Below are 24,355 nucleotides of genomic sequence, written 5' to 3' on the forward strand. Positions count from 1 at the left end.
ACCCACCTGGAAGGCCCTCCGCCGTGGGGGGCCGCGCTGCTCATCATTCTACTGCTCGTCATGATCTCCTACCAGTCTACCTTCCATGATAAGTTCTTCTTAATATAGTTGGTCTTCTCTCTCAATCTGCTTCTGCGTTTGTATGATATCTCGTTTGGCTTTAATCTTACATGCTATGAGTTTAATGGGTTCTTCTTAGTTGTCTTGTCTTGTCATGTAGAAGAAGAAATCTGCGTCTGTTGTCTGTGTTCCTCTACTGTAAAAAGAAATAAGGATCCTTGACAATCCCCTCTCTCTGATAAATACAAAATAGCAAGTTTTTTTCTCAATCTGATCTGATCATTCTCGAGTACAGAGCGACGATCGATTAAGGTTTGGACTGAAAGTACTGAGCAAGCATTTTTTTTTTTATTTCTGTTTTTTATGGTGAATACTGGAGAATGGCCACCTGCAACTAGTCATTCTGAAATATCTTTAAAAAATCTAGAAAGATCAGTGCCAAATCTTTAATTTAGAATTACAAGAGAGAACCAACTTTTTGACGACTGCCTACGCGTTCTCATATTTTGTGAGCCACGTTTCGGAAACTGACCACAAAAGGCGGCCAACCTTATTCATTTGGGTCAAAATTACTTAACGACAAGCTTGCAACTCAAGTCTCCTCCAAAAGCTAGTTGGGTTTATCCGGATAGCATGCGAAATGGTTGAAATTATTATTTTGCATGTTTCGCACCAAATAGCATGCGAAATTATTATCTCAGTTATCCTTGTTTCGCATATTTTGCACTAAATAGTTTTTAGTATTCGATCAATTTATGTGTAAATGATATATATAAATAAAGTTATTTTATATATTATTTATTTACTATTTATTGAATGATAGAACGGGTAACTGGGTAAATAAAAGCATTAGTAACAAAAATATTTATTTTTTAAAAATTATAAAATATTTAAGCAATCTTATGGTGATATGCTTAAAAGCCTAAGAACAATGTCATTTTGATGTCTAATTAATTCATTAAAAGAAATAAGGGCCAGTTCAATTCGATTTAAACGATCCTTCCAGTCTAGTAACATTGATCATATCATTAATCCATCAATCAAATAAAAATTAGAACATGTAAAGCTAAAGGGTGAGAAATCAAGACACAGGCATATAGAAAAGAAATATTTTATCCATTTGATCTAAAAATTACAAAATTGGTGCATTTAACTAACCATCTTTTTAGACTGATGCAAAAAAAAAAACCGATTGTTCTTAGGATTTCTCACCCTTATGGGTCTGTTTGGAACCCTAGAAAAAAAAAGAAAATGAGAATTTTACTATCATTATTCCTAAAAATAGTTAATAAAAATGAGATAATGATCAAATTTTCATTTTTTCTTGTCTTTTCTTTTTCATTGGGTTCCAAATAAACCCTATGTGTTCCTGGGACCAACCCTAAGATTAATCTTAGAAACAAATAAAAAAAAAAATCAGATTTTAACAGGACTTGAAAGCAGTATCTTTTATGTTTCAATGTTGGTAATTTTCAATCATCTAATACTGATCCAGATATGCAAGATTGAGGGTAACAAGTTAATTAAACTTTCACTAATATGAATAATGGAATACATATATGGACAAAAATTACAGGGATCAATCCATATGCTGATGCTCACTTGTTTATTTGCCCATCTGCAACCTTGAAAATCTTGTTTTTGGTAAGGAGATCTAATTGAGGCTAAAAGCAAGGGATAACTACTAACTACGAAGCATGATAATTCAGAGGAAAACCCTTACCTTTCATGGTGTATTGGTTTAAAATTTTGCCAACCGAACAACTTCTATAGACACGGGCAACGCAACCACCAAGCTAAGTCTATTATTTCGATTCACAAGCTACGGCAGTGATTGTGATCCTTCTTCTATTTTCAGACTTTGCCTTCGAATTGGAAGTTGAATTTGTAATCATGCTGCAAATTCGCTAGGGTGCTCCTACATGGACCTTCTGCAATAAAATCATAACAAAAGCAAGATAAGGTTCACTAACACTTTATTAGATTATGTCCTTGTTATGTAGATAAGCTCACCTCCCAGTACAGTGTGAAGTAGCTGAAGATCATCTGGTGAGCATACATCAATTAAAGCATATAAACCCGGTCTCAGGGCTTCATCTATTTCTCTGTAATGCAGAAAATGTTTGAATGTATTTGAGCCTACTCAGAGAGAAAGAGAGAGAGAGGGAGAGAGAGGGAGAGAGAGAGAGAGAGAGACCTTTTGATGCCTGATTTAAGAGGGCCAAATCCAGCATAAACCCAAATGTAATTGGATAGAAAATGAAATGCATACTGGCCCAGGATGTTTTTCTGCTGCCGTACCTGACGAAAGAACAAAACAAGAAGGAGAATAAGTAATGCTCAGATATATTGTACAATAAAGCTAAAGTATTAATGGAAATAGTAAAGTATTAAAAAGGACATTATACATTCGCAGAGAAACATGAGACTTGTTAACAACTGAGAAATGTGAACAATATGGCCTGGTACTACAGGAGACCCCCACCCAGTAAAAAAGGCAATATCTACATTATTTTCAACAGAACACATATATTTATATGTCCACAAACCTCCTCATAGACCCTCCTCAGAAAGCTGGCGCATTTTGTAGCCTCCTGCATTTCCAAAAAAAGACATTTTTTTTGGCTCACTAAATCAGCACCCACCGTCTCCAAGCAGTAAAGGAGATGGCAAACTGAATCCTCAAGCAAAGCAATGCACCTTCCATACTCTCTGTACATTATCAAACTCTATGTTATTGTTTAGAAGACAGGCAGAGAGGAAAAGCTTGTATTACTACAAGAATAAGATTATGATGCATCACCAATATCATAAAACCCAGAATGGACCAAGCAGTAGAACAGCGCCAGAACATTAACGAAAAAGGATCCAATAGGACCCCTATTGATCCAGCTCTCGATTCCATTTTTTTTTAAATTCATTTGCTTTTTCTTTTTTTTTTTTGGTAGGTGAGTTCCACTTTTATTTGCAATTGCAGGATCATAATTTGGACCCTCTTCATAAAAAGGAGTGTCTACGCCTGATTACAATGATCTAGGCAGATCCATCTTTTTCTTTTTATTTTTCTTCAAATATGGAAACCTCACGCTGCTGAGATTTGAATCTATGACCTCATACAGGAACTTGCCTATGTGGCCATTGAGAATAAGCCCAATTCTTCAAAGAATTTAAATTTGATGCCTTTGCAAGATTAAAAAACAGAAAAAGAATTTTCTCCATACCAATAACCTACAAGGAACCAATAGAATGTGCAAGAAAAATGGGAAAGACAAATAAAAAAAACTTTCAGAAATAGCATTTGATTATGGTTAGTGAGAATAATTAAACATAGGTTAATGTTAGGAAAAATTATCTAATTATTAGTTGGAAAAAAGACCTTATAACTTTGGGATGGACATGGACCCAGGTTTAACATGGTACTGGACTAGGACATCTACTCTATTGGGCCTAGTTCGTGGTTTATTATATTGTCCACATTTCAAGTCTGTTGATTGTTTGTTTAGCCTATACAAGAGTAGGAGTGTGAGTGGGAATAGGCACATTGAGATTGGCCTAGACCCAACTTTAAAAGAACAAACTTGGCTTAAATTTTAATTTAATCGTAGAAAATAGAAATTACAAGGTGGTAGACTAGTCCCACATTGACTCAAGATTAGCAAAATCCTGTGCTTATCACTTGGAAAGTTGTCTTTTAACTGCTGCTATTCATTTTGGGATAGATTTGGACCCAACTTTAATATGATATCAAAGCAGAAGTTTGTTCTAGTACTCTTAGTTCATGGCCACTTTAGTTTGTATCCAATTTGGGTTGTTCGCATCTCATGCGCATTATTTGTATATAGTCCACACATGAGGCGGAGTGTTGAGAATAGTCTCACATAGATCTAGACCCAAAATAGCGTTCACGCATTGTCTATGCTTATTGCTTGGGAAGATGTCTCTCAACCTCGGCTAGTCATTTTAAGAAGCCTGGAACTAGGGGTGGCATCGAATCAAGCCAGTTCGCGAGCGGCTCGGTTCCGGCTTGGTTTGATTATGTTTATCTGGATCTCGAACTGGCATCGAATCGAGCCAATTCACGAGCGGTTCGGTTCCGGCTTGGTTTGATTCTGTTTATCTAGATCTCAAACTCAGTTCGAGATCCAGATCGGCTTGTTTAAGTAACGAGTCGAGCTCAAGTGAACCATGGTTCGGTTCAAAAGGTCGCAAGCCGGCTCGTTAACTTAATGAAGCCCGAGCGACTTCATTGGGTTTAGGGTTTAGGGTTTAGGGATTCTGCAACAACGACTTCGCGAACGAGTGGAAATGGCCCATTTTCAATTTCTTCCTTTAAAATTTATTCCTCTTCGATTTCTTGCTCTCCAATCCTCAAGAATTCAAAGACACAAACGGTGTGGTCCTTGCAAAACTCACGGAGTGGTGACTCATAAGAGAAGCAGGAGATGCGGAAGGAGGCGAAGCAAGGTTCCTCGGTACAAACAAAGGAAACCGAACCCTAGCAGACACTCTTACGAGACATGCTAAAACCTCTCGATCTATGCTGACACCGAGTTACACACATCCAACACCTTCACTCTGTCGTCCAAATAGGCCACGCGGGACTTCTCTGATCCGACCGGCTTCAAATCGGAAAGCAGAAAGCTTCCACCAACGTCTTGGGTGGTGATTTCGTCGATAGGTGGGGGAGTTTGGATGGAAAGAGTAAGCAAGAGACTCTCTAGCTTTGGTTTCTGAGCAGATTTGTAGCTGAACGAAGAAGAGAAGCTGACAAAGTGAGAAAAATTATTAAAGTTGCCAGGGACGACGGGGGTTTCATCTTCAATGATGGAAAAAGAAGAAGAAGATAATGATGGAATATAAAATATTTGAAATGCTATATGCTTAAATTATAGTATAAAATCTTATCAAATATAAAAAATCTATAATATGAATTAAATACAACCAAATTATTTTAAGTAAATATTTTAATAAATTATTCTCCTTTAGAATATAAAGAAAGACCCTCTACTTACGCACGTAGTCTTAAAACTTACAAAAATTACCCCTCACTTTATCGAATTATCAAGTAACCGTATAATAAGATATAAAATAACATTTACTCATATTATTTGACTTAATAATTCATATGAAAATAATCGAGTAAATACTTATGGGTAAAATGTTTTATGTAGAGTGTATAGATAATCTTATGCAGGGTTAATATACAAAGGTTATGCCCAATTTTATGTAAAATATATGCATAATTTTATATACAGTTTATTTGACATGTATTTTATGCAAAGTTTTAAATATATGTTGGAGTTCGAACTCGGCTCGAGCTCGAACTCGATTAAAATTATTGGGCTCGAATTGGATTACAATTTTAGGCTCGAGGTCGAATTCAAAATATTTAAATCAAACCCATCTCAAACATAAGTAGGTTCGGGCTCAGCTCGATTCAATGTCATCCCTACCTGGAACCAACTTTAACATGATATCAAAACATGTGCTCGTACATGGGCCTCCATCCAAAAAATTTCATGTGTGAGCCATAAAGAGGTCCCAAATGTGAGGCAGAGTGCTAGAAACAGTCCCACATGTCTAGAATTAAAAAAAAAAAACTTGTAATTATTACTTATAAAGATTTCAAAAAATTGCATATATTACTTGGGGAGATGTCTTCTAACTCGGTTATACTTTTTGGCGTGAACCTAGACCAAATGTTAACACAAGGCACAACAATCTGATGGACCCTAGAATATTGAACAGGATTAAGATTGGACCTGTTTATAGGAATCTAGGCTGTGGATCCATAGAGACCTAACAAACCCAAAAGACACCAGATTTGGTTTTCCAATGGGGAGGCTGTTATTATATGGACAGATATGGGTGATTGGCAAGCTTATCACTGGCCTATCTTAACAAAATATAATATGCACTCACAGAACCCAGCAAATTTAAAGTTCATTGTTTCAGTTAAATAGTTGACTATCCAGGTTAATTGGATTTTTCAACTTCAAAAATTACATTTGACTTTTTGATCTTTTGAATCATTAAAGTAGAATCTGCTGATCAAGAGATTCAACCCTCTTCAACCAATTTAAACAGGACTTAACCACTCTCTGATTAGAGAACTGGGTCAGGTGTCAAACATTCACACACAGTGAAGATTCTTAAATAGTAACATTAGATGTCATTTAGACCAGAGGTTATGTTTCTTAGCTTCCTTTTTTATGAAATATTATTAAGCTTCAGTTAGTTACAAACTACAATATGCACTTATATATTAGAACAACCTTCAGAACTTCGCAAGCAAGTAAAACACAACAAAGGGAGGCTTACCTTTTCCGATGCTTCATGGTAGTACACAATAATCTGCAGATTGCAGCATATAAGGCCACAGAGAATTGACGATCTACAGAACAAGATTGCAGAACTTCCAAATATCTTGCTTCTTCGTTAGGTGAGAAAATAATTGTGCTGGATGTCCCTCTTAGCTGAAGGAAATACTTAAATAGTGTTGTTGGTAAATGCAATAACTGGGATACATGGGCAGAATCCATTGAAAAAAGAGTATGTTTTCCAGCAATCTTTGTCAACACCTCAACACACATAAGAATCACAGAGCCAGGATCAGGATTGATCAAACTTGTAACATGGTTTAGCTTCCCCTCATAGAAGATGAGTGGACTCTGGAGATGCACAATAATGTTGATTAAAGCATTAATGAAGTTGTGAAGGTGTCTTTTGATGACACTTAAACACTTCCTTCCTACAAAACACCAGTAGTGTCAAAAGGTCAGAATAAAGGCTTCCTGAAACGTACAAGTAAACACAACACAAAAACGTAGTGCAAGAACCACAGTGATGATGTCTAGATGCATTCAGAAGATCAGCATCCAGTTTGCAGTTTGACCAATAAGAAAACAAACTTAGAACATAACTTATCTAAGTTCTAATAGCAGAGAAGATTTTTACTTTGAGAAACATCAATCAAGCTCTGGAAGTATTTCTGACAACACTCTAACACTTGCTTCTCTGAAGCAAAAGTAGAGAAGAAGACGGTACAAGCAAGCTTCCTGAAAGTTCTGAAGCAACAAAGTGACCAAGTTTCCAAGGTACACATGTCTATGTGGGTTCAGAAGAAGCAGTTTTGAAGAGAAGCCAGATAACTACCAATAGTAAAGGCAGAGACTGACAAATGCATTTTTACTTTTTTAGGTGAAGCTGGGAAGAAGACTCCTCTAGGCCGCTTTCTGACATATTTTTAATGAGATTGAAGACATTTGTAAACTTTAACTATTACTAGGTTGTCTTCAAAAAACAAAGAACTACTACTTCGTTGGGGCACAGCTGATTATTGGATAGAGATGGGATTGCCAGACAACACCTCACTGTCAACACTTCCCTGCCTATTTGATTGTTTTTGTACTTTTCTGTTTGATTTTGGTTCTCTTTGAGGATTACCCCATTGAATCTCTATCCTTTTTAGCTTGAACTTTTCTCCTTTGGCAATTTTCTTATATAAAATCTCCTTTTTTATTGTTAAAACAATAATAATAGTAATAAGGGTTATTGAAAAACGTAGAGTAAGGAGTCGTTTGGTCATTTTACATTGTCTGTAATCTTCGGTGAGACTATTGTCATGTTTAGGATGTTAAGACTTGTCTATGGTCCAGACTTTATGCTGTTTAGAGGTGTGGTAAGGAAGTTATGAGTTATGAGTAAGAGGGGTAAATATATAATTGTCTTGGAAAATCACTTTAGTTAATAAGGAAGAGGGGTCGATTTTCTTACCCTAATGAGAGCTCTAATCAACTCTCTCTTTCAGCCACTTTTTTCTCTCTTTCTTCTTCTCTTACTCTTCTATTTCTCATTTCTTCACATGGTATCAGAGTGATCGGGTCCTGGTTTCAAGCCCATCAAGCACTTCTTCTTCCTCCTTTGAATGCAACAACTTTTAGGAGAAAGGGGATTTCAGGATTTTTTACTGATTGAGAGTCAAGGTTTGATTCTTATTGTTTTTTTCTTGTACCATAACCCTAGGGTTGATGGATCTTGCTACCAGTTGAGCAGTTCTATGTCCAATTAGTGCCCCGAGAGGTTTTTTGGCTTGGGATTGCCCCATTTACAATGTGCGTAGACACTAATCTTGTGTCTGGTGTCTGCATCACCTTCAGGGAGGCTGAAGTCAGCCTGTCTCTTGCAAATTTTTAATAGTTTCTAGCTGAGCTTATCCTCGTTCAAGGTTTTATGCATGTTGCTAGCACATACATTAATTTCTAATCAAACTATAATACTCAAAGTGGACATAGACTGCGCAGGTATCAAGTTGTGGTGAAGCAATTTTATAGTTGTATTGTCTGTTATTTGCTCCTTATGACTGACTCTGGCGAGATAATCACTCCCAAAGGGAATTTCGAAGTTCTCTTATTACTACAGAAAGGTGGAGTGGGCAGAATTATCTCAATTGGTGTAGTCAGTATGTATCTACCTAAAGGCCAAACAGAAGTCAAAATTCATTAAATGACTCACCAGTCCCTATAACAGATCATTGGGAAACTGAGGATAGCCTAGGTCATGACCTGCTTATTCGATAGTATGGATTCAAAATTGAGGAATCAAACTTTGACTATGAGACAACTAAGGAAATGTGGATGTCCTTGGAAGCTTTATATGCACAGGAAAGCAATTTCTCTCGTGTGTATGAGTTATATGATAAATTTTTCAGCCTTAAGCATGTGAAAGAATGGTTATTGACTATTACATCGAGTTGCAAAGCATCCTAAGGAAATTAGTATCTTCCACCCGTTCACTGCAAATTAAAGAAACTTTGGAAACAATAGGGGCAGATACACATTACTAAACTTTTAGATGGATTGGGACCAGAATTTGATGCAATTCAGGCTCAATTACTAGCCTTAGATGCCATCCCATCACTCTCTAAAGCCTTTAACAAAGTTTTTTTTTTAATGGAAGAATAAGTTACATCCAAGGACAATAAAGAAGCTAGATGTGTTGATGTAGCTGCACTTAACACTCAAGGTCGATCAAAATCTATTAGAGGTCGTCGTGGAAGTGGCAAAGGCAAAGACCGTGGTGGCTCAAGTAGAAAACTAGGTCGAAGTGGTGGTAAAGCTGACAGTAAGTGTGTTGATTGTGGATGTACAAATCATTTTTTCCGATAAGTGGAAGAACAAGTTTAGTAAGGCTGCATGGGCTAATTCTTTGATTCATGACAAGACTAATTCCTCCACTAGTACTGCAGTAGCTATACTACCAGATGCTCCTCATGAATTGCAACAGCTTGTCCAGTGCATTGCTCAGTTGACTTCAGCTTCCTCCTCAGCATCTGTAGCCCAGCCTACACTTCCTACAACTCCCTTACTAGTTCAGGTACATCAACCTTACACATGCATCCTACGTCCTCCTCGGTTCTTGACTCAAGAGCTTCATCTCATATGTCAAGTATGTCATCCTTACTTACTGATATGAGTGAGTCTTATGTTGTTAAACATGTTACACTTGTTGATGGGTCAGTTTCTTCCATTCATGGAGTAGGTACTATTAATACCCCATTCATGTCATTTAAGTCTGTATTATTTGTTCCTAAGTTTTCGCTTAATTTGTTGTCAGTTAGTCAGCTTACAAAGTCTATGAATTGTTCAGTAACCTTTTCCATTGACCTTTTGTCCTACTTATTGTGTGTTTTGGGGTCTCACGACAAGGAAGATGATTAATTCTACACATGAGAGAGGAGGACAATATCACTTGGAAGGCTCACCACAACAATCTTAACCTGCCTTACATGCTACAAGTTCACCCTTCCAGTGACATTTACAATTAGGACATCCTTCTCAACAAACTTGGTCTAGCTATTTCTTGATTTTCCTTCAAGTTTGTCGTTTCAATGTGAGTTGTGTCAATTGGGAAAACAGCATGGGACTACAATTCCTTTGAGTCAAACATAAAGTAGTAGTTTGTTCGAAATAGTTCATTATGATGTATCTCCTACAAGAGAAATCACAAGTGTTTATGTATTTTATAAATTTTATAGTGAAATCAGAACCCAGATTGATGCATCTCTTCGTATCTTTCGTAGTGAAAATGGATTGGAATTTATGAATCGAAAGTTTTAGAATCATGGAATATTTCATCAGTCTTCGTGAGTTTTCACTCCATAACAAAATAGAGTAGTCAAGCATAAAAATTGTCATAATCTAGAAGTTGACCGTACAATACTTATTCAATTGGGAAAACAGCATGGGACTACAATTCCTTTGAGTCAAACATAAAGTAGTAGTTTGTTCGAAATAGTTCATTATGATGTATCTCCTACAAGAGAAATCACAAGTGTTTATGTATTTTATAAATTTTATAGTGAAATCAGAACCCAGATTGATGCATCTCTTCATATCTTTCGTAGTGAAAATGGATTGGAATTTATGAATCGAAAGTTTTAGAATCATGGAATATTTCATCAGTCTTCGTGAGTTTTCACTCCATAACAAAATAGAGTAGTCAAGCATAAAAATTGTCATAATCTAGAAGTTGACCGTACAATACTTATTCATATGCATGTTCCCAAGTCATATTGGGATGATACAATGCTTACTACTTATTTTCCTATAACAGGATTTCTTTGGTACTTGGAGGTAAAATTCATCTCCAAATATTGACTCCATTGGCTATTGGATTTCCTCTATCACCTCGTATTTTTAGGTGTGTCTGTTTTGCACGTGTTTGGTTCCAATTAATAAATTGTCCTTTTGCGCAATCAAGTGTATTTTTCTTGGGTATTATTGTACACAAAAGGGATACAATGTTTTTGTCCATCCACTTGAAAGACAAATTATCCACTGATGTGACATTTTTTTAGATGATCCTTTCTTCTCTACCTCTCCATCTTTCATAGATATAGGTATATTTGCTCCTTCTCCTGTGGAAGATGTTCCTGGTCCACCACCATCAACTACTACACAAAAGCCCTTATAAGTGTATCAACGATGGCAAACCACTCAGAAACAGGCCAAGCTCTCTCTCACCTGTTACAAAATCCTCTTTACATGACATAGGAACATGGAATTTATGTGATCCGCCTTTGGGTGCTATAGTTGTGGGATATCGTTGGGTACATTAAGAAGTATAGATCGAATCATTCTATTGAACAATATACTGCTCATTTAGTTGCTAAGGGGTATACTCAAACCTACAACATCAATGTTTTTGAGACATTCTCAAATGTTGCCAAATTGACTTTTGTTAGTATTATTGTGCCTATAACAGTTAACCAGGGATGACGCGCTTATTTCAATTAGACATTAAAAATGGCTTCTTCTATGGAGATTTAAAAGAAGAGGTTTATATGAAGCAACCTCCTAGGTATGTTGCTTGGGGGGGAGACTGGAAAGGTGTGCAAAGTTTGAGAAGTACAGCCAGGTAATAATGTCTTTTGGGATCTCTAGGAGCCATTGTGATCACTCTCTTTTTATTATGAAGCAATCGTGTGGAATTGTAGTATTACTTGCTTATGTTGATGATATCATCTTATCAAGGATTGATAAGAAAGGCACTGAGGAAGAAAAGGAGCACCTTGATAAACATTTCCATACCAAAGATCTACGTTTTTAAAAATACCTTCTTGAGATAGAAGTTGCTAGAAGCAAGGCAAAAGTTGTATTAACACAAAGGAAGTATGTTACTAATATGTTACAGGAGTATGGTTTGTTAGGTGCAAAGGCTATCAAAAGTTTGTTAGGAAGTTGATTTATACCACAATCACTCGTTCTAATATATCTTTTCTGCAAATGTGGCAAACCAATTCATGGAACATCTAAACAAGGTTCATTTGGAGGCTGCTCAAAGGATATTGAGGTATTTAATAGGGTTACCTTGAAAAGGCTGTTTTTGAACCTCACAATCATTTGAAGATGGAAGTTCTTCATACGCTACAATGCTCGCTCCAACTTGATAAGAATTCCACTATTGGTTATTTAGAAGAGCAAAAAACAGAATGTGGTGGCCCGTTCTAGTGCAAAAGATGAGTATAGAGCTATAACTCATAATTTAAGAGAGTTGATGTGGGCGAGGTCTATTCTTTAGGAGTTAAACTTGCAGGTTGCAGAGCCTATGACCACTTATTATGATAACCAGGCAATCTAGAGTTTCATGAAAGACCAAACATATAGAAATTGACTGCCATTTATTCGAGATGCAACAATGTAAAAAGAAGTTGTTACCCCCTATGTTCGGTCTAGTGATCAAATTGGTGATATTTTTACCAAAGCCTTGGGTAGACGTAAATTTGAAACATTTTGTAACAAATTGGGACTTCTAGGCAATATGTTTCAGTTTGAGGGGGAGTATTAAATGTAGTGTAAGGACGGTTTGGTCATTTTTGTCTGTAATCTTCAGTGAGAGTATTGTCATCTTTAGGATGTTAAGGTGTGTCTATGGTCCAGATTTTATACTTCTTTAAAGGTGTGGTTAGGAAGATATAAGGAGTTATCTGTAGGAGGGGTAAATATGTAATTGTCTCTCAAATCACTTTAAGTTGATAAGAAGGAAGAGGAGTCGATCTTTTACCCTAACGAGAGCTCTCTCCAACCCTCACTTTCAGCCACTTTCTTCTCCTTTTCTTCTTCTTCTCTTCTCTCACTCTTCTATTTCTCATTTCTTGACAAGTATAGAATTTCATGGTGAAGCACGTCATCAACGAGTTAGATGTTTGCTTTTTATCAAAACTTGAAAATGTATCACTAGGAAAGGATTAAAAAAGAACATAATAGAAGTTCAAGAGTAGAAGTACCTTTAGTAGATTCAAGAATCAAATCCAAGCAATCAATCCCACCTGCTACAGTAACAGAAACCATCCCGCCATCTACTGTTCCAGTATTTATATCATAATAAGCATTACAGCCTTCCTGAACCCCAACTAGAGCTCTTTCTAAAGCTTGTACAGCTGACAGAAAATGTAGCTCCAATGGCTTCCTGACATATGTTTTGAAAGACTTCCTTAACAATGTTTTAATATCATTCAAGCTGTACAGCTCATGATCATTAATGGGTCCAGTGTCATCAGATGGCCCTCCTTGAGGCTCAAGTGTCTTGGTACTAGATTCCATCTCATGAGAAGCTAATCTTGCCGCCTTGCCTTGTAATGCAATGCATTTTCCTATAGCCTTCAAATGAATATCTATCATCTTAGCGTACAGATTCCTTGACAGGACAGGGTCCATTGAAGGAAAACAACTCCCTAAAACTTCCAAATATTTGATAGCTCCATTTAAACAGATTAAAGAAGATGGGAGGGAATTCCCAACTGTTTCTGCGAACTCTGACATCATAAAACACAAAATTCTCAAAAGAAAAACTGTAGTAATTGCTGCTGGTGGGTCAATATTTTTAAGTGGTTTTGAAAGATTGCCAAAAGGTAGCATATACTTTAGCTGCAGGATAGCTGCTGATGTAATAAAAAACTGCTGGAGAGAAAATGCCATTTCAGGATTTTCACCTTTCAAAAAGCTTTGCAGCAAAGATCTCTTTAATTGTTTAAGGCGGCATACTTCAATCAAATTGGACCCTTTCTTAAAGCCTGAACTTTTACTAAAGTCATCTCCTGTAATTCCAGGTACCATGTCCACCTGTTGCACCTTTTTGAGACAATTAAACTCACCTTCAAAAAAACTAAGGCCAATAATCAAAGCCATCTCCAAGCTTATTTCACCAATAGGGGAATCACATGAATTTCCAGGTACTTCAATGTTATCTAGAAGCAGTATGTCTAAACAGTAACTCACAAAGTCCTCAAATACATCCATGTGCCGATTGAGCTCAAAAATAAAGGTTGGATTAGTTCTTAACATGCTTGCTTTTGCCAAGCAGCAATTCTCTTCTTTTAGAGCAGATACTTGGCCCCACAAAAATCCATGCACACAAGATATCATAGAAGATACCTGACTCCAACTGAGTTCGCCTTTCTGAACACTATTGTTCAAGAGTAGCCTTTTTGTTTCTTCCTTCAAAGTCTCAGCAGTAAGTTCAAGACATCTCCAGTTCTTAGAAAATTCATTACACTTAGCAACTTCGCCAACTTTAGATTGATCATCTTTCTCATCATCCTCTTGAGCAATTTGCCCTTTTATTTGGTACCTACATGCAACCCTTATTTGGGACTCACCCAACACGAAAAAAATTTGTGATGTGTGATCCATCAATGAGAAAATCATAGCATTAACAGGTCTAGCAAGATCTGCTTCAGGAAATGCACTTGACAGTGCGACCACTGCAAATACAGACTTGAAGAGCCACATAATGGGCAATGAATTATTAAATATTGCACATAAAAGAGAGGGCTTTCCTACTTCCAACTTTTCCTCGGCAGATTCCACTATGATATATCTTAAGGCCCACCGACAACAAACCAACAATTTGAAGAGCTCATTAAAATTGTCAATATCCATATGACCTTGATATTCCAGTATACGGGGGACCACATGTCTGAAAACACAAAAAAGTGAACTCAGTAGCCAAAAATCAAACTGTTAGAAATCACAGAGAATTATCTATGCTCTTCACCACAGAAGGCAATATACACAAATCTTAATTGGATGAGTTCGAGAAAAAATACCATGCGCACATAACAACTACACAGGAACTCTTGCCTAATCAGCACAATATATTAATAAATTGCCAAGGGAAAATATGCAGTGAAAAATCATTATTTCTTCGGGGACTAGCACCACACTGATAATAAATAAATAAAAAAGATTCCTGGAAATGAGAAAGAAGTGACATCATAACAGCAGCAGGTATAAAATCTAATGACAGGATGAAGGATTATCTATTAAAGCAGGCCTTCAAATAAATATAAAAATTTGCAATGAAAAAAACTCATTAACTGCCAGGTAGACAACTTTTCTTTTTAAATGTTTTGTTGAATTTTTGGGTCGAGCCCAATTCCATCCCATAGGAAGCTTATTGCTCTACATTATAACTCATCAAATTTTCATCTCATTTTCAATGTGGGAATTTTCTCACTCAACTTTCCCCTTCACGTCCAGGCTAACACATAACGAGCCTGAGACGTGGGCACAAACCCACTAATGGGACACATAAAGTCCTTCATGGAGCCCACAACACATGGACTCCTACCTTATGAAGGCCATAATACAAAAAATAATTTGGAGTGCACAAACTGAGATTTTTTTGTAACTAACGGCATTTTATCTTTTCTGTAATTTTTCACTTGAACCCCTAATAAAAAAGGGAGGAGTTTGTGTTTTTCTGACATGAACTCCAATGCAGCCAAGGCTGCTCCTTCTCCCCTTCTTCTTTCACTTTTTCTTCTCTTTTTCTTCTTCAAACCCCTTCTCGACATGTTCATTGTGGTATTTCACAATCCATAAGAGGTTCCTCATGAAACTGAAATATCTGTTTAAAGAACATGTAAGACCAGCTCAAAAAGGCATTTCTAACTTATCCGTTTCTTTCAAAGCATTGTATAATCTAGGTTTCTTTGCCTGTTTTCTTTTTTTCCCTGTAGTACATTGATGAAAAGTACACAAATAATATAAATCACACTTATAAAGCAGTTCACATTGAGAATCAGACAAAAACATAATAGGTTCTCCATGTGGGTTCCTTGCACATAATACAAAAAATGACTAGAGAAAACAATGAGTAGAAAAGGAGAATCAGACAAAAACATAATAGGTTCTCCATGTGGGTTCCTTGCACATAATACAAAAAATGACTAGAGAAAACAATGAGTAGAAAAGGAGAATACAGAACCACCTCTCGATATTGAGAATAAAAGTTGCCCAGTCCAAGAAATATTTTGAATTTGCATATCCTTTTGGCATCCAACATAAAAGGTAAAGAAGGCTATGACAAGCTTCAAGATCTACACAAAAACTTTCCTTGTGGCATCCAGTAGAGGACACATGAGGTAGATGAGAGTCCAGAGCCAATACCAAAGAGCCTTCACATACAGAAGATTGAGCACCTGTACCAACAAGTAATGCATTTTGAAGACCGGTTAAGGCCTCTGACCAATCAGGCAAGGAATTGACATCAATATCACTTGAAATTAGCGGCAGTAATGACTTCTTCAGGATATTGCATAGCCTTGATTTCAAATGCCTGCGCAGAAACTAAGACAAGAAATGGTATGAAAGTAAAAAATGAAAAAAGGGGGAGGAGAAAAGGATAGTCAGTGAGATAAAGAGTATTTCTTACTGCTTGTTCATATAGGATTGTGTCACTGAGAAGACTCAATGAAATGAAGTGCTGAGTGACATTTCCCAGGCATCCAGCTTTGTCCTTTTTAGTGTCACCGATGCACCTAAAGCTGCTTACAAGGGGCAAAGAATGATGAAATAAGATTGATAGAAATATCTTGACATCTCTCTTAGTCGCATGTGCACACCAAACATCAATATTTTGGCAAAGAAGCCACCAAATTGCAGTAGGCACTGCATCTACTGTCATGGAGGAAACACACAAATCCCAAGCATCATTTTCATGAGTAAGTGGAGCCTGCACACTATGACTGAGAGATTTCATCTTCCTTTGTTTAACAATTGTAGTTAGGCATCCAGTTATAAACTCTGTGAGTTCTACCGCCTCTTGCCTAGAACATACCAAAATTTTCTTCGACTTTTTGTGTTTCTTTTGTGAAAGATGTCCTCTGTCATCCCACTCTTGTAAGAACTCAAGAGCTTTTATCTTCTTGTTCAAATCCACAAGCCTCTGGATAGACATGGTATTCAATATATAAATCAAAGGTGTGCAAGTCAAATTTAAATCCTGCAGACAAAAATTCCTTATAGATTGAATTATGGCCAAAAGAGAAGCTGAAGGCTTAACTATCCAGGAAAAATAACCTTCATCTTCCCATAAAGATTCATCTATCCAATCATGTCCAGAGCAAGTTGTAAGCAAGTCCCCCATCTCTGCGGCAGCTTTTCTTGATGAACTGGGAGGCATGAGGCTGATTACTTGTCTGTATAAGCTTCTACATGACACATACAAACGGAAGAAAAGCACAAAACTCCATGAACTGCTTGTGCTTCGAAGCATATTTTGAACAGAAAAAACAGAGAAAATAAACTCATGAATGCCATCTGTGTGTTTTTGAACCAGACCACTCAAGCTAGGCTTGATAGCTGTAATAAGGTCTTTTACAGAGTTTCCAACAATGACACTGTTTCCAACAGTGACATTCGAAGAATCTAGCATTACAATATATAATTCAGATAAACATTTTCCAAGAAGTTCAGTCTTCATATTTAAATCATAGCTTGCTTCCCCAGATTCTTTATCAACAGCTTTTGAGTAACTTTGGTTAATCCATTCCACGGATTCTGTGACATCGGTTTTTAACAACCGAACAAAACCACCAACTTGCCCCTCTGGTATGGAATTCATGGCCTGAGAAATGGCTAGCCTGAACTCTTCTGAGCAAATTAATGTTGCTACTGAATTTAAAAATGCTTTGAAAGGCAGAAAAGGTGTAGAGCATACAAATCTTGAATGCCCCACTTCACAATTATCTGCCGGTAATCCAAACATCCTCACTGCTTTACACAATGCATAAATGGGATTGTCTACCTACATGAAAAACAGATATGTATAATTATTGATATGCATAAAAGAGAAAAAGGAGAGAGTACGGGAGGATGGCATAAAATAACTAATGATACATTGGCTTGATTTTTCACTGCAACTGTCTTGTTAAGGAAGTGAAGGAACTTGAACTGGGCAACTGAGTACTTGACAGAATAACTCAGCCAGGGAAGCGATTTCACTTCGCCAACTTACTTAACAAGAAAGCTTTGAGCAAATTTGCATCTGGTCCATATGGTGATCTTGTTACTTTTTAAGAAAAAAAAGAATATGATTTACAAAGATAACAACTGCTGATTTGTTTTATCAGTTTTATAGAAGTAAGCCAGTACCTCCCAACCTGACTAATCAAACTAAGGAGGCTTCTTCCAAACTATTCAAGCCCAAACCAGTCTGGGACCATTCACCCACACAAACAAATCTCACTCCCAGACAAACTAATATCAAGAGCAGAAAACATGTTCAACTATAGACAGGACTTTTTTACCAACAATACTCTCCTCATGTCAAGGCCTAAACTGATTTAATATGTATCAAACATAACCACATAGACATATGCACACGGGCCATAAAGAATTAACGCGAATGCCATATAGAGCCAAATTTGTGCTTAAGTTGGCTCTGATACTATGTTAATTGGTCAATTTCTCCCAAAATGACTAGTTGAATTTCAGAAGCCACTTCCCATTTAATAAGCATAGGACTTTTCAAGCCCAAATGAATATGAGAATATTCTTCCACATGCACAACAACAGCCCCAACTCTCAGACAACTGGCTTGACATGTAGACTACACGTACCACTATAGACTGGTGGAAATGTTTTTTACCCAAGTACAAGTTTGACGAACTCAATGAAGAAAAGGTACCCCACTAACCTGGCGAAGCTCACTGTAGACATGAATGACCTGGCAGCCAAGGTGAATAACCTCTTTAGCTAACAAGCAACCACACTGTGAGCTGGCAAGAGACTGATCAATAGCCTGATATGATAACATTAAAGTCCAGAGCCCTACCAAATCATTCTCAATGACCCTATGTTCAATTTCTGTGAAGTAGCTTAGAACCACAACAACCTCTTTAGCCATATGTAGGAGCTTCTGTGAACATCTTCCAACATTTTTCAATAAGGATGATGACATAAATACGCTTAATCTAGTGGAAAATAAAGTAACTGTATTGTAAACCTCTCTTAGGAAATTATAATGTGCACCTTCAGCTGTATCCTCTGTTCTTAAATACATCCTTTCCCTGGTAAAAGTGTCTAGTATCTTGTTAATAGATTGAAGTATAAACAAAGCATCTGACAGCATAATCTCATCTGGTTCAAAGTCGGAGCATTTTATCTTACAAAATTCCTTGATATCAAATAATAGTGGTTCCATAAACTGCACAAACACATTAAAAACCAACTTGCTCATATCTTCTTCAGATTTCCGTAAGGCATCTTCTGAACTCTTCTGGTCACTTGGAGAAGCCAAAGAATTTTCTTTTTGTTTCTTAACTTTATCAACAAACAAAAGAAGTAAATGTCCTATACTTCTCTTCTTTACAGGAGGAAGCTGTAGTAGTTTCTGAAATAGATACTTGTGGTAGCTCTTTATACCACCTGTTTTCAATCCTTTTGATCCCTCCTCTGATTCCATATATTTCTCTGAACTACGAATACCTAAAAATCCATCAATATGAGCTGGGTGAAACAAACCATTCGACAAAATGCTTTCAACTACCTTCAGCAGGCCAGTTGGTAGATTCGACAAAGAAAGTAGTACTAATGATGGTTCAAGAAGTCTGTCAACGCAGGGAGGGAAAATGTTTTTTGGGCTTGGATAGACCTTTAAATAATTTGCAAATGGTTCAAGAACTAAAGTGGAAAGACGCATGCAGCCTACGACATCGTGATCAGTGGAACAGTCGGTGAGCAATGTATAAAGAAGATCAAACACTGCTACGGACAATGAGGTCCATATATCAATGTTGGCATTGAAGGATCGACCATGTGAAGAGAAAAGCAAGGAAACAGAATCTGACACTGCGGACAATAGCTCCGGCAGCTTATTTGCGCCTAACAATGATCTCACGACACGAGTTACTGCTCGTAACAGATTAGCTGAAAAGCTTAAAGATGTCCCGAATTGAGAAGACTCTTGCAAGCAAAAATGAAAAATTTTCCAGCATCGGTGATCCAAACAAGTATCTTCTAAAAGCCCATCACGGCCTCCAACGTCTTTCAGGGCACTTCTCTCCGAAGAAATTAAAACGGACTGGACCCAACCGTGCAGATACGAAACTAAACGCGGCAGGGGCACTGCGTCTAGACTTTGCTGATCGATATCACGTGACGACGAGGTGAAATCATAAGCGAGCTCGATTTTCCTGGTGGTAAGTCAATATGCCCAACTTAACAACTGAATAGAGTGTTCAAAGTCGTTAAAGTAACACTGGGAGAGCTAGCGGTGCCTACCTTAGGAGATGAATTTCTTTGCTTTCCAGTGACAATATGAAGTCTAGGTTCTTCCACACATGACGACCCCGAGGCGTCCGTTTATCTTCCGAGACAACTTTCTCTTCCTGATCTTCCACTTCTTTATCTGCGTATCGCGTGCAAGGCATCTCGAGACGCATCTCGTTAGCATCTATGCAGATTTTTCGCTTCTTCTTCTTTCTGTAGGTATCGCCGGAAGCAGCTTCGACTAGTGCCATGTTTGCAGTTTGATTTCCCGGGTGAAGAGAATGGTTGCGGGAGCGTGTTGAAGTCTTGAAGAGAGAACGACGAGTAAAACGCGGCAGCTGCGTCCGGCTGCACGATTAGTAGTAGGGTTTTGAAGTTGAGGTTTAGTGATGAACGGTAAAATCCTCATTCCCCAGTAATAAAAAAGGACACAGTAATTCAGGAAAGAAATAAAAATAACTCAGAAAGTAAATATATACAATATTAGAACCTAATTATAAAGAATCAGGAATTTATTAGTATGCTCCGTGTAAAATACACGGGAAAATACTTTCTTGTGTAAGTGCCCAAAATAAAAAATGTAATGGAAACAAAAGAATGAGTTGTTTTTTTTTATATACTTAAGCAAATAATAAACCTAAACAAACGTGGTTACTTTTATAATAAGTAATTTAATATAATATTAAAATTTATTAACATAATAAATAATTAAATAGGATATGTTATTAATACACGAAGATAGATTGTAGTTTAGTCTAAATTAATGTAATAATTATGAGTTAAAATAATTAATTAATTAATTATAAAAATATATAATTTTATTATGTCTAGATATCTTAATTATCTCTCTTAAATTACTAATTTAATATAGCATTAATAGTAATGAATATAACAAATAATTAAATAGGATTATAATTAATAAATTAAGATAGATTGTATTTTATTCTAAATTAATATAATAATTACGAATTAAAATTAATACCGATCACATAGCAAAAATCCCTTGGGACCATTCATCCAATCCCATCAAGATTAGACCATCACTTTTTATTGTTGAAGGCCAAATCCACGCCATCGAATGACTCATTTTTAAAGATTTTCTCGTCATAGCTCTCAGTACCTCCAGTAGGGATCATGGGTATTTCCTTCTTTCTCCTTTATTTTTTATTTTATTTTATTTTTGTTTTTGTCTGTCTCTCTCATTCTCTCTCTCAGTTTCTTTGGGTCTCTTTCTTTGTACATTGCTTCTTCCTTTGCCTCGGAGTGGTCATGAACTCATGGGAGAGGAGCCAAGGGGCGAGCTCTTTCGTTTCTCCTGTTTATTGTCTGCATCTGGCTCTCTGTTGCATTATCGCGCTCACAGGGTACTACTTCCACGCTTGACGATGAAGTCATCATGCGAAAATTGGCAACGTTGATGAGTCTCTTGGGATGGTTGGCTTAATGTTGGGACACTTAGAGTTGAAAGAGAGTGAGAGACGAGAGGGATGAGGGTTGGAGAACAGAGAGGGTCAAGAGAGAGAAGGATGGAGGGAACATAGAGAGAGAGAGAGAGAGAGGAGGACGTAGATAGCGTCGAGTGAATGAATTGGGTTTAGGGTTAGAATTCCCTTTCACTCGGTTTACATTGAAGCGAGTGATAGTGAATGAATCATTTTCATATTGTGCATTGTAGGGTTTTTGAGTAATGTCTTATTTTCTATTTCATTTAATTCATCCACTTACATTCGTATTTATATACAAATAATTATAGTTAGATTATGAAGTTGGTGTTATAGAGGGTTTCTTCCTCTGTTTTTACGGATTTGGAAGACAACCCAACAGAGGAAGAAGTCCTCCTCTGGAGGATCTCACACCAACAGTCCCCCACAAGTTGGTGTGTACAGATATCTGATGCCCCACTTGCCAAGTGAGTTGTAGAAGTTCTTGTTATATACCACTTTGTAAGTATGTCTACCAACTGGTCTTCAAATTTAACAAATGAAAATCAAACTATTTGTTCAGTAGTTTGCCCCGATTGCGCATGACAGGTAATTCATAACCAACAAGCATAGCCATATCTTTAGAATTTTGAGGTTCGACAAGAGTACTTATCTCAATGATATTCTTAGGAGGTGGGTTGTCAGATACTGAGTGGAGGAGGGGTATTGCTTCATCAACTTCTGAAAATGTCTTCTCTGGATTCGGTTCCACAATGGTCGCTATATCAATGTCCTTGAATCAATCAAATGTCATCCAATTCAACTCTTCTTGGCTTGAGCCCTCTTAGGGTCTTTCAAAGCTTCATCAACACTTGCGAGCACATGGTGTGAGGAGATTTCATTTACAAACTTCTTGAGGGGTTCAAACAACTTTTTTGTAGACACATAATTGGAAATATGATATTTCAATATTTGTTCTTTCACTTCAAGGAAATATCTGTTGCTTGCAACTCTACCTGGATACCATCTAGCTCCCTCTTGAACCTATCCTTGGAACTTGCATAAAGCATCTTACTCTTCACCCTCGCAATGATTTTTTTTTTTTGCTTTTCTGGTAGTTCTCTTAGTCAAAGTCATAGACAGCATATCGGCACTCATCAGCTGGCAGGCTAGCAGTGAATTCTTCATAGCTTTGTGAGGGCTCCCCAAGCTTTTCAACGATGACCTGCTTAATCTTCTCCTCTATCTTATAGACAATGAATCGATAGGTCCTTTTTGCTTTAAACTCTAGAAACTTCAGCTTGCAATCGCCATTGACGCCATACCAGATGCGGCGTTAGCCTAATGCAAATCTAACATGCAACCTATCCTTCATCTATTAGAAGGACAAAAATGAGATCTAATCCATCACCATCGTTCCCACTTTGAGAAAACAAAGCAAAATCGGTCACTTATGAGACAAGAAAAACCAATAGAATGTTTCATATTCAAGGAACGTGACATCCATAGTTACATAAGTGCGCCAAGTAGTTGGACCGTAGCAACGGTACCTTTTTTCATGGATCGCATATCCAAAAAACAGACATTGAATGACACACAAATCAAGCTTTGAGCGCTAGTTTTTGTGGAGATTAAAGAACACAATGCAACAAAAAAATTGAGGGGGGAGCATCAACACTGAGGGTAATGAAACATAATTTGATAGGGCCTGTAGGGGAGTCTTAAACTCAAGATTTTTGGAAGTCATGCGGTTAATGAGGTGGACGACTGTAGTAGCAACATCAGGCCAATGATGGCTAGGCACTTGAGCCCCAAGTAAAAGACCTTGAACTGTTTAAAAAATGTGACAATTTGTTGTCTCTACAATACCATTTTGTTGAGAAGTTTGGGGGCATGAATTTTCATGAATCAGTCCATGGTGTTGGAAATAATCATGGAACTGATGATTCACACATTCTCCACCATTATCAAATTGAAGAATTCGATGTTTGCAGATAACTGAGTTTGGATCATCTTATGAAAGGATTGAAAGGTATGAAAGAGTTCATCCTTGTTGTTGGAAGATGGGCTCAAGCCCACGAGCTCAAGACAAGAAGCCCATACGTCAAAGGAGTGGCATATGTGTAAAATATGGTACTTTCCATAAATATGGCATAGAAGTGTAAATATGTGTTCTTTTGATGTCTTTTGTTTTATCAAGTTGTAGCCCTAAGGGCATTGTAAAACTATAAATAAAGGCATTGGCTAAGAGGTAGGGCATTGAAACACTCTTTTCTATTTCCACAAATTCGTCCAACCCTCATTTTTATTTTTGACACAACCCTCTTCTCCCTTAATCCAAACTCTCTCCTTCCATGCTCTTCTCTTCTCTCTTCTTCTTCTTCTTTCTTGTTGATCTAAAGTTCATTTCATGAGATCCTAAATTCTACATGGTATCAAAGCCAGGTTGGTCCCGAGTTCAAATCCCGCTCCCCCCCGAAGGCTGTGAATTTGGCCATCGAATTTCCACTGGTATTCCCTGTACGGGGGACTGTGAAACCGTATTTGTATCGCTCGGGCCAATCCTTGTATAAGGTCCTGTTGCGCCTCTCACTAATGCCTCGAGGTTTTAGCGCAACTGGTTTCAACACTTGTGTTTCAACACTTGTGTTTCAACAAGTAAAACCAAGTCATTCGTGTGTAATCATCAACAAATATGATAAACTAGTGGACACTAGACCTAACATCTTTGGGGAAAGGACCCCACACATCATAGTGAATTAAAGCGAAAGGATCATCACTCTTATTCATACTTAACGAATAATTGACCCAATGACT

At 37.2% G+C, this 24,355-nt stretch overlaps 1 protein-coding gene across 3 annotated transcripts; it reads right to left on the reverse strand.

Moving 5' to 3' along the window:
• Positions 1-1,498: 1,498 nt before the first annotated feature.
• LOC137944778 (uncharacterized) lies at positions 1,499-20,442 on the reverse strand. 3 transcript variants are annotated; one of them, XR_011110853.1, is made up of 11 exons: positions 20,130-20,442; positions 18,544-20,041; positions 16,279-17,652; positions 15,835-16,193; positions 12,848-14,538; positions 6,382-6,811; positions 2,610-2,772; positions 2,258-2,361; positions 2,074-2,165; positions 1,784-1,991; positions 1,499-1,678 (listed from the first exon to the last, which is right to left on the reverse strand). XR_011110853.1 is itself a non-coding variant. In XM_068790527.1 (10 exons), exons 1-10 carry the CDS (start codon positions 20,366-20,368, stop codon positions 1,915-1,917), a joined length of 6,027 nt encoding a protein of 2,008 aa, XP_068646628.1. In that variant the 5' UTR covers positions 20,369-20,442; the 3' UTR covers positions 1,499-1,914. The 3 variants fall into 3 exon arrangements, 1 of the variants encoding a protein (XP_068646628.1); XR_011110852.1 differs by having other exon boundaries at positions 1,499-1,685; XM_068790527.1 differs by having other exon boundaries at positions 1,499-1,991.
• Positions 20,443-24,355: the final 3,913 nt, after the last annotated feature.

The sequence above is a fragment of the Aristolochia californica genome, unplaced genomic scaffold (assembly GCF_029961685.1).
Source record: "Aristolochia californica isolate CCGP_79_NKW_82.1479 unplaced genomic scaffold, dmAriCali1.0.hap1 SCAF_11, whole genome shotgun sequence".
NCBI lineage: Eukaryota > Viridiplantae > Streptophyta > Magnoliopsida > Piperales > Aristolochiaceae > Aristolochia > Aristolochia californica.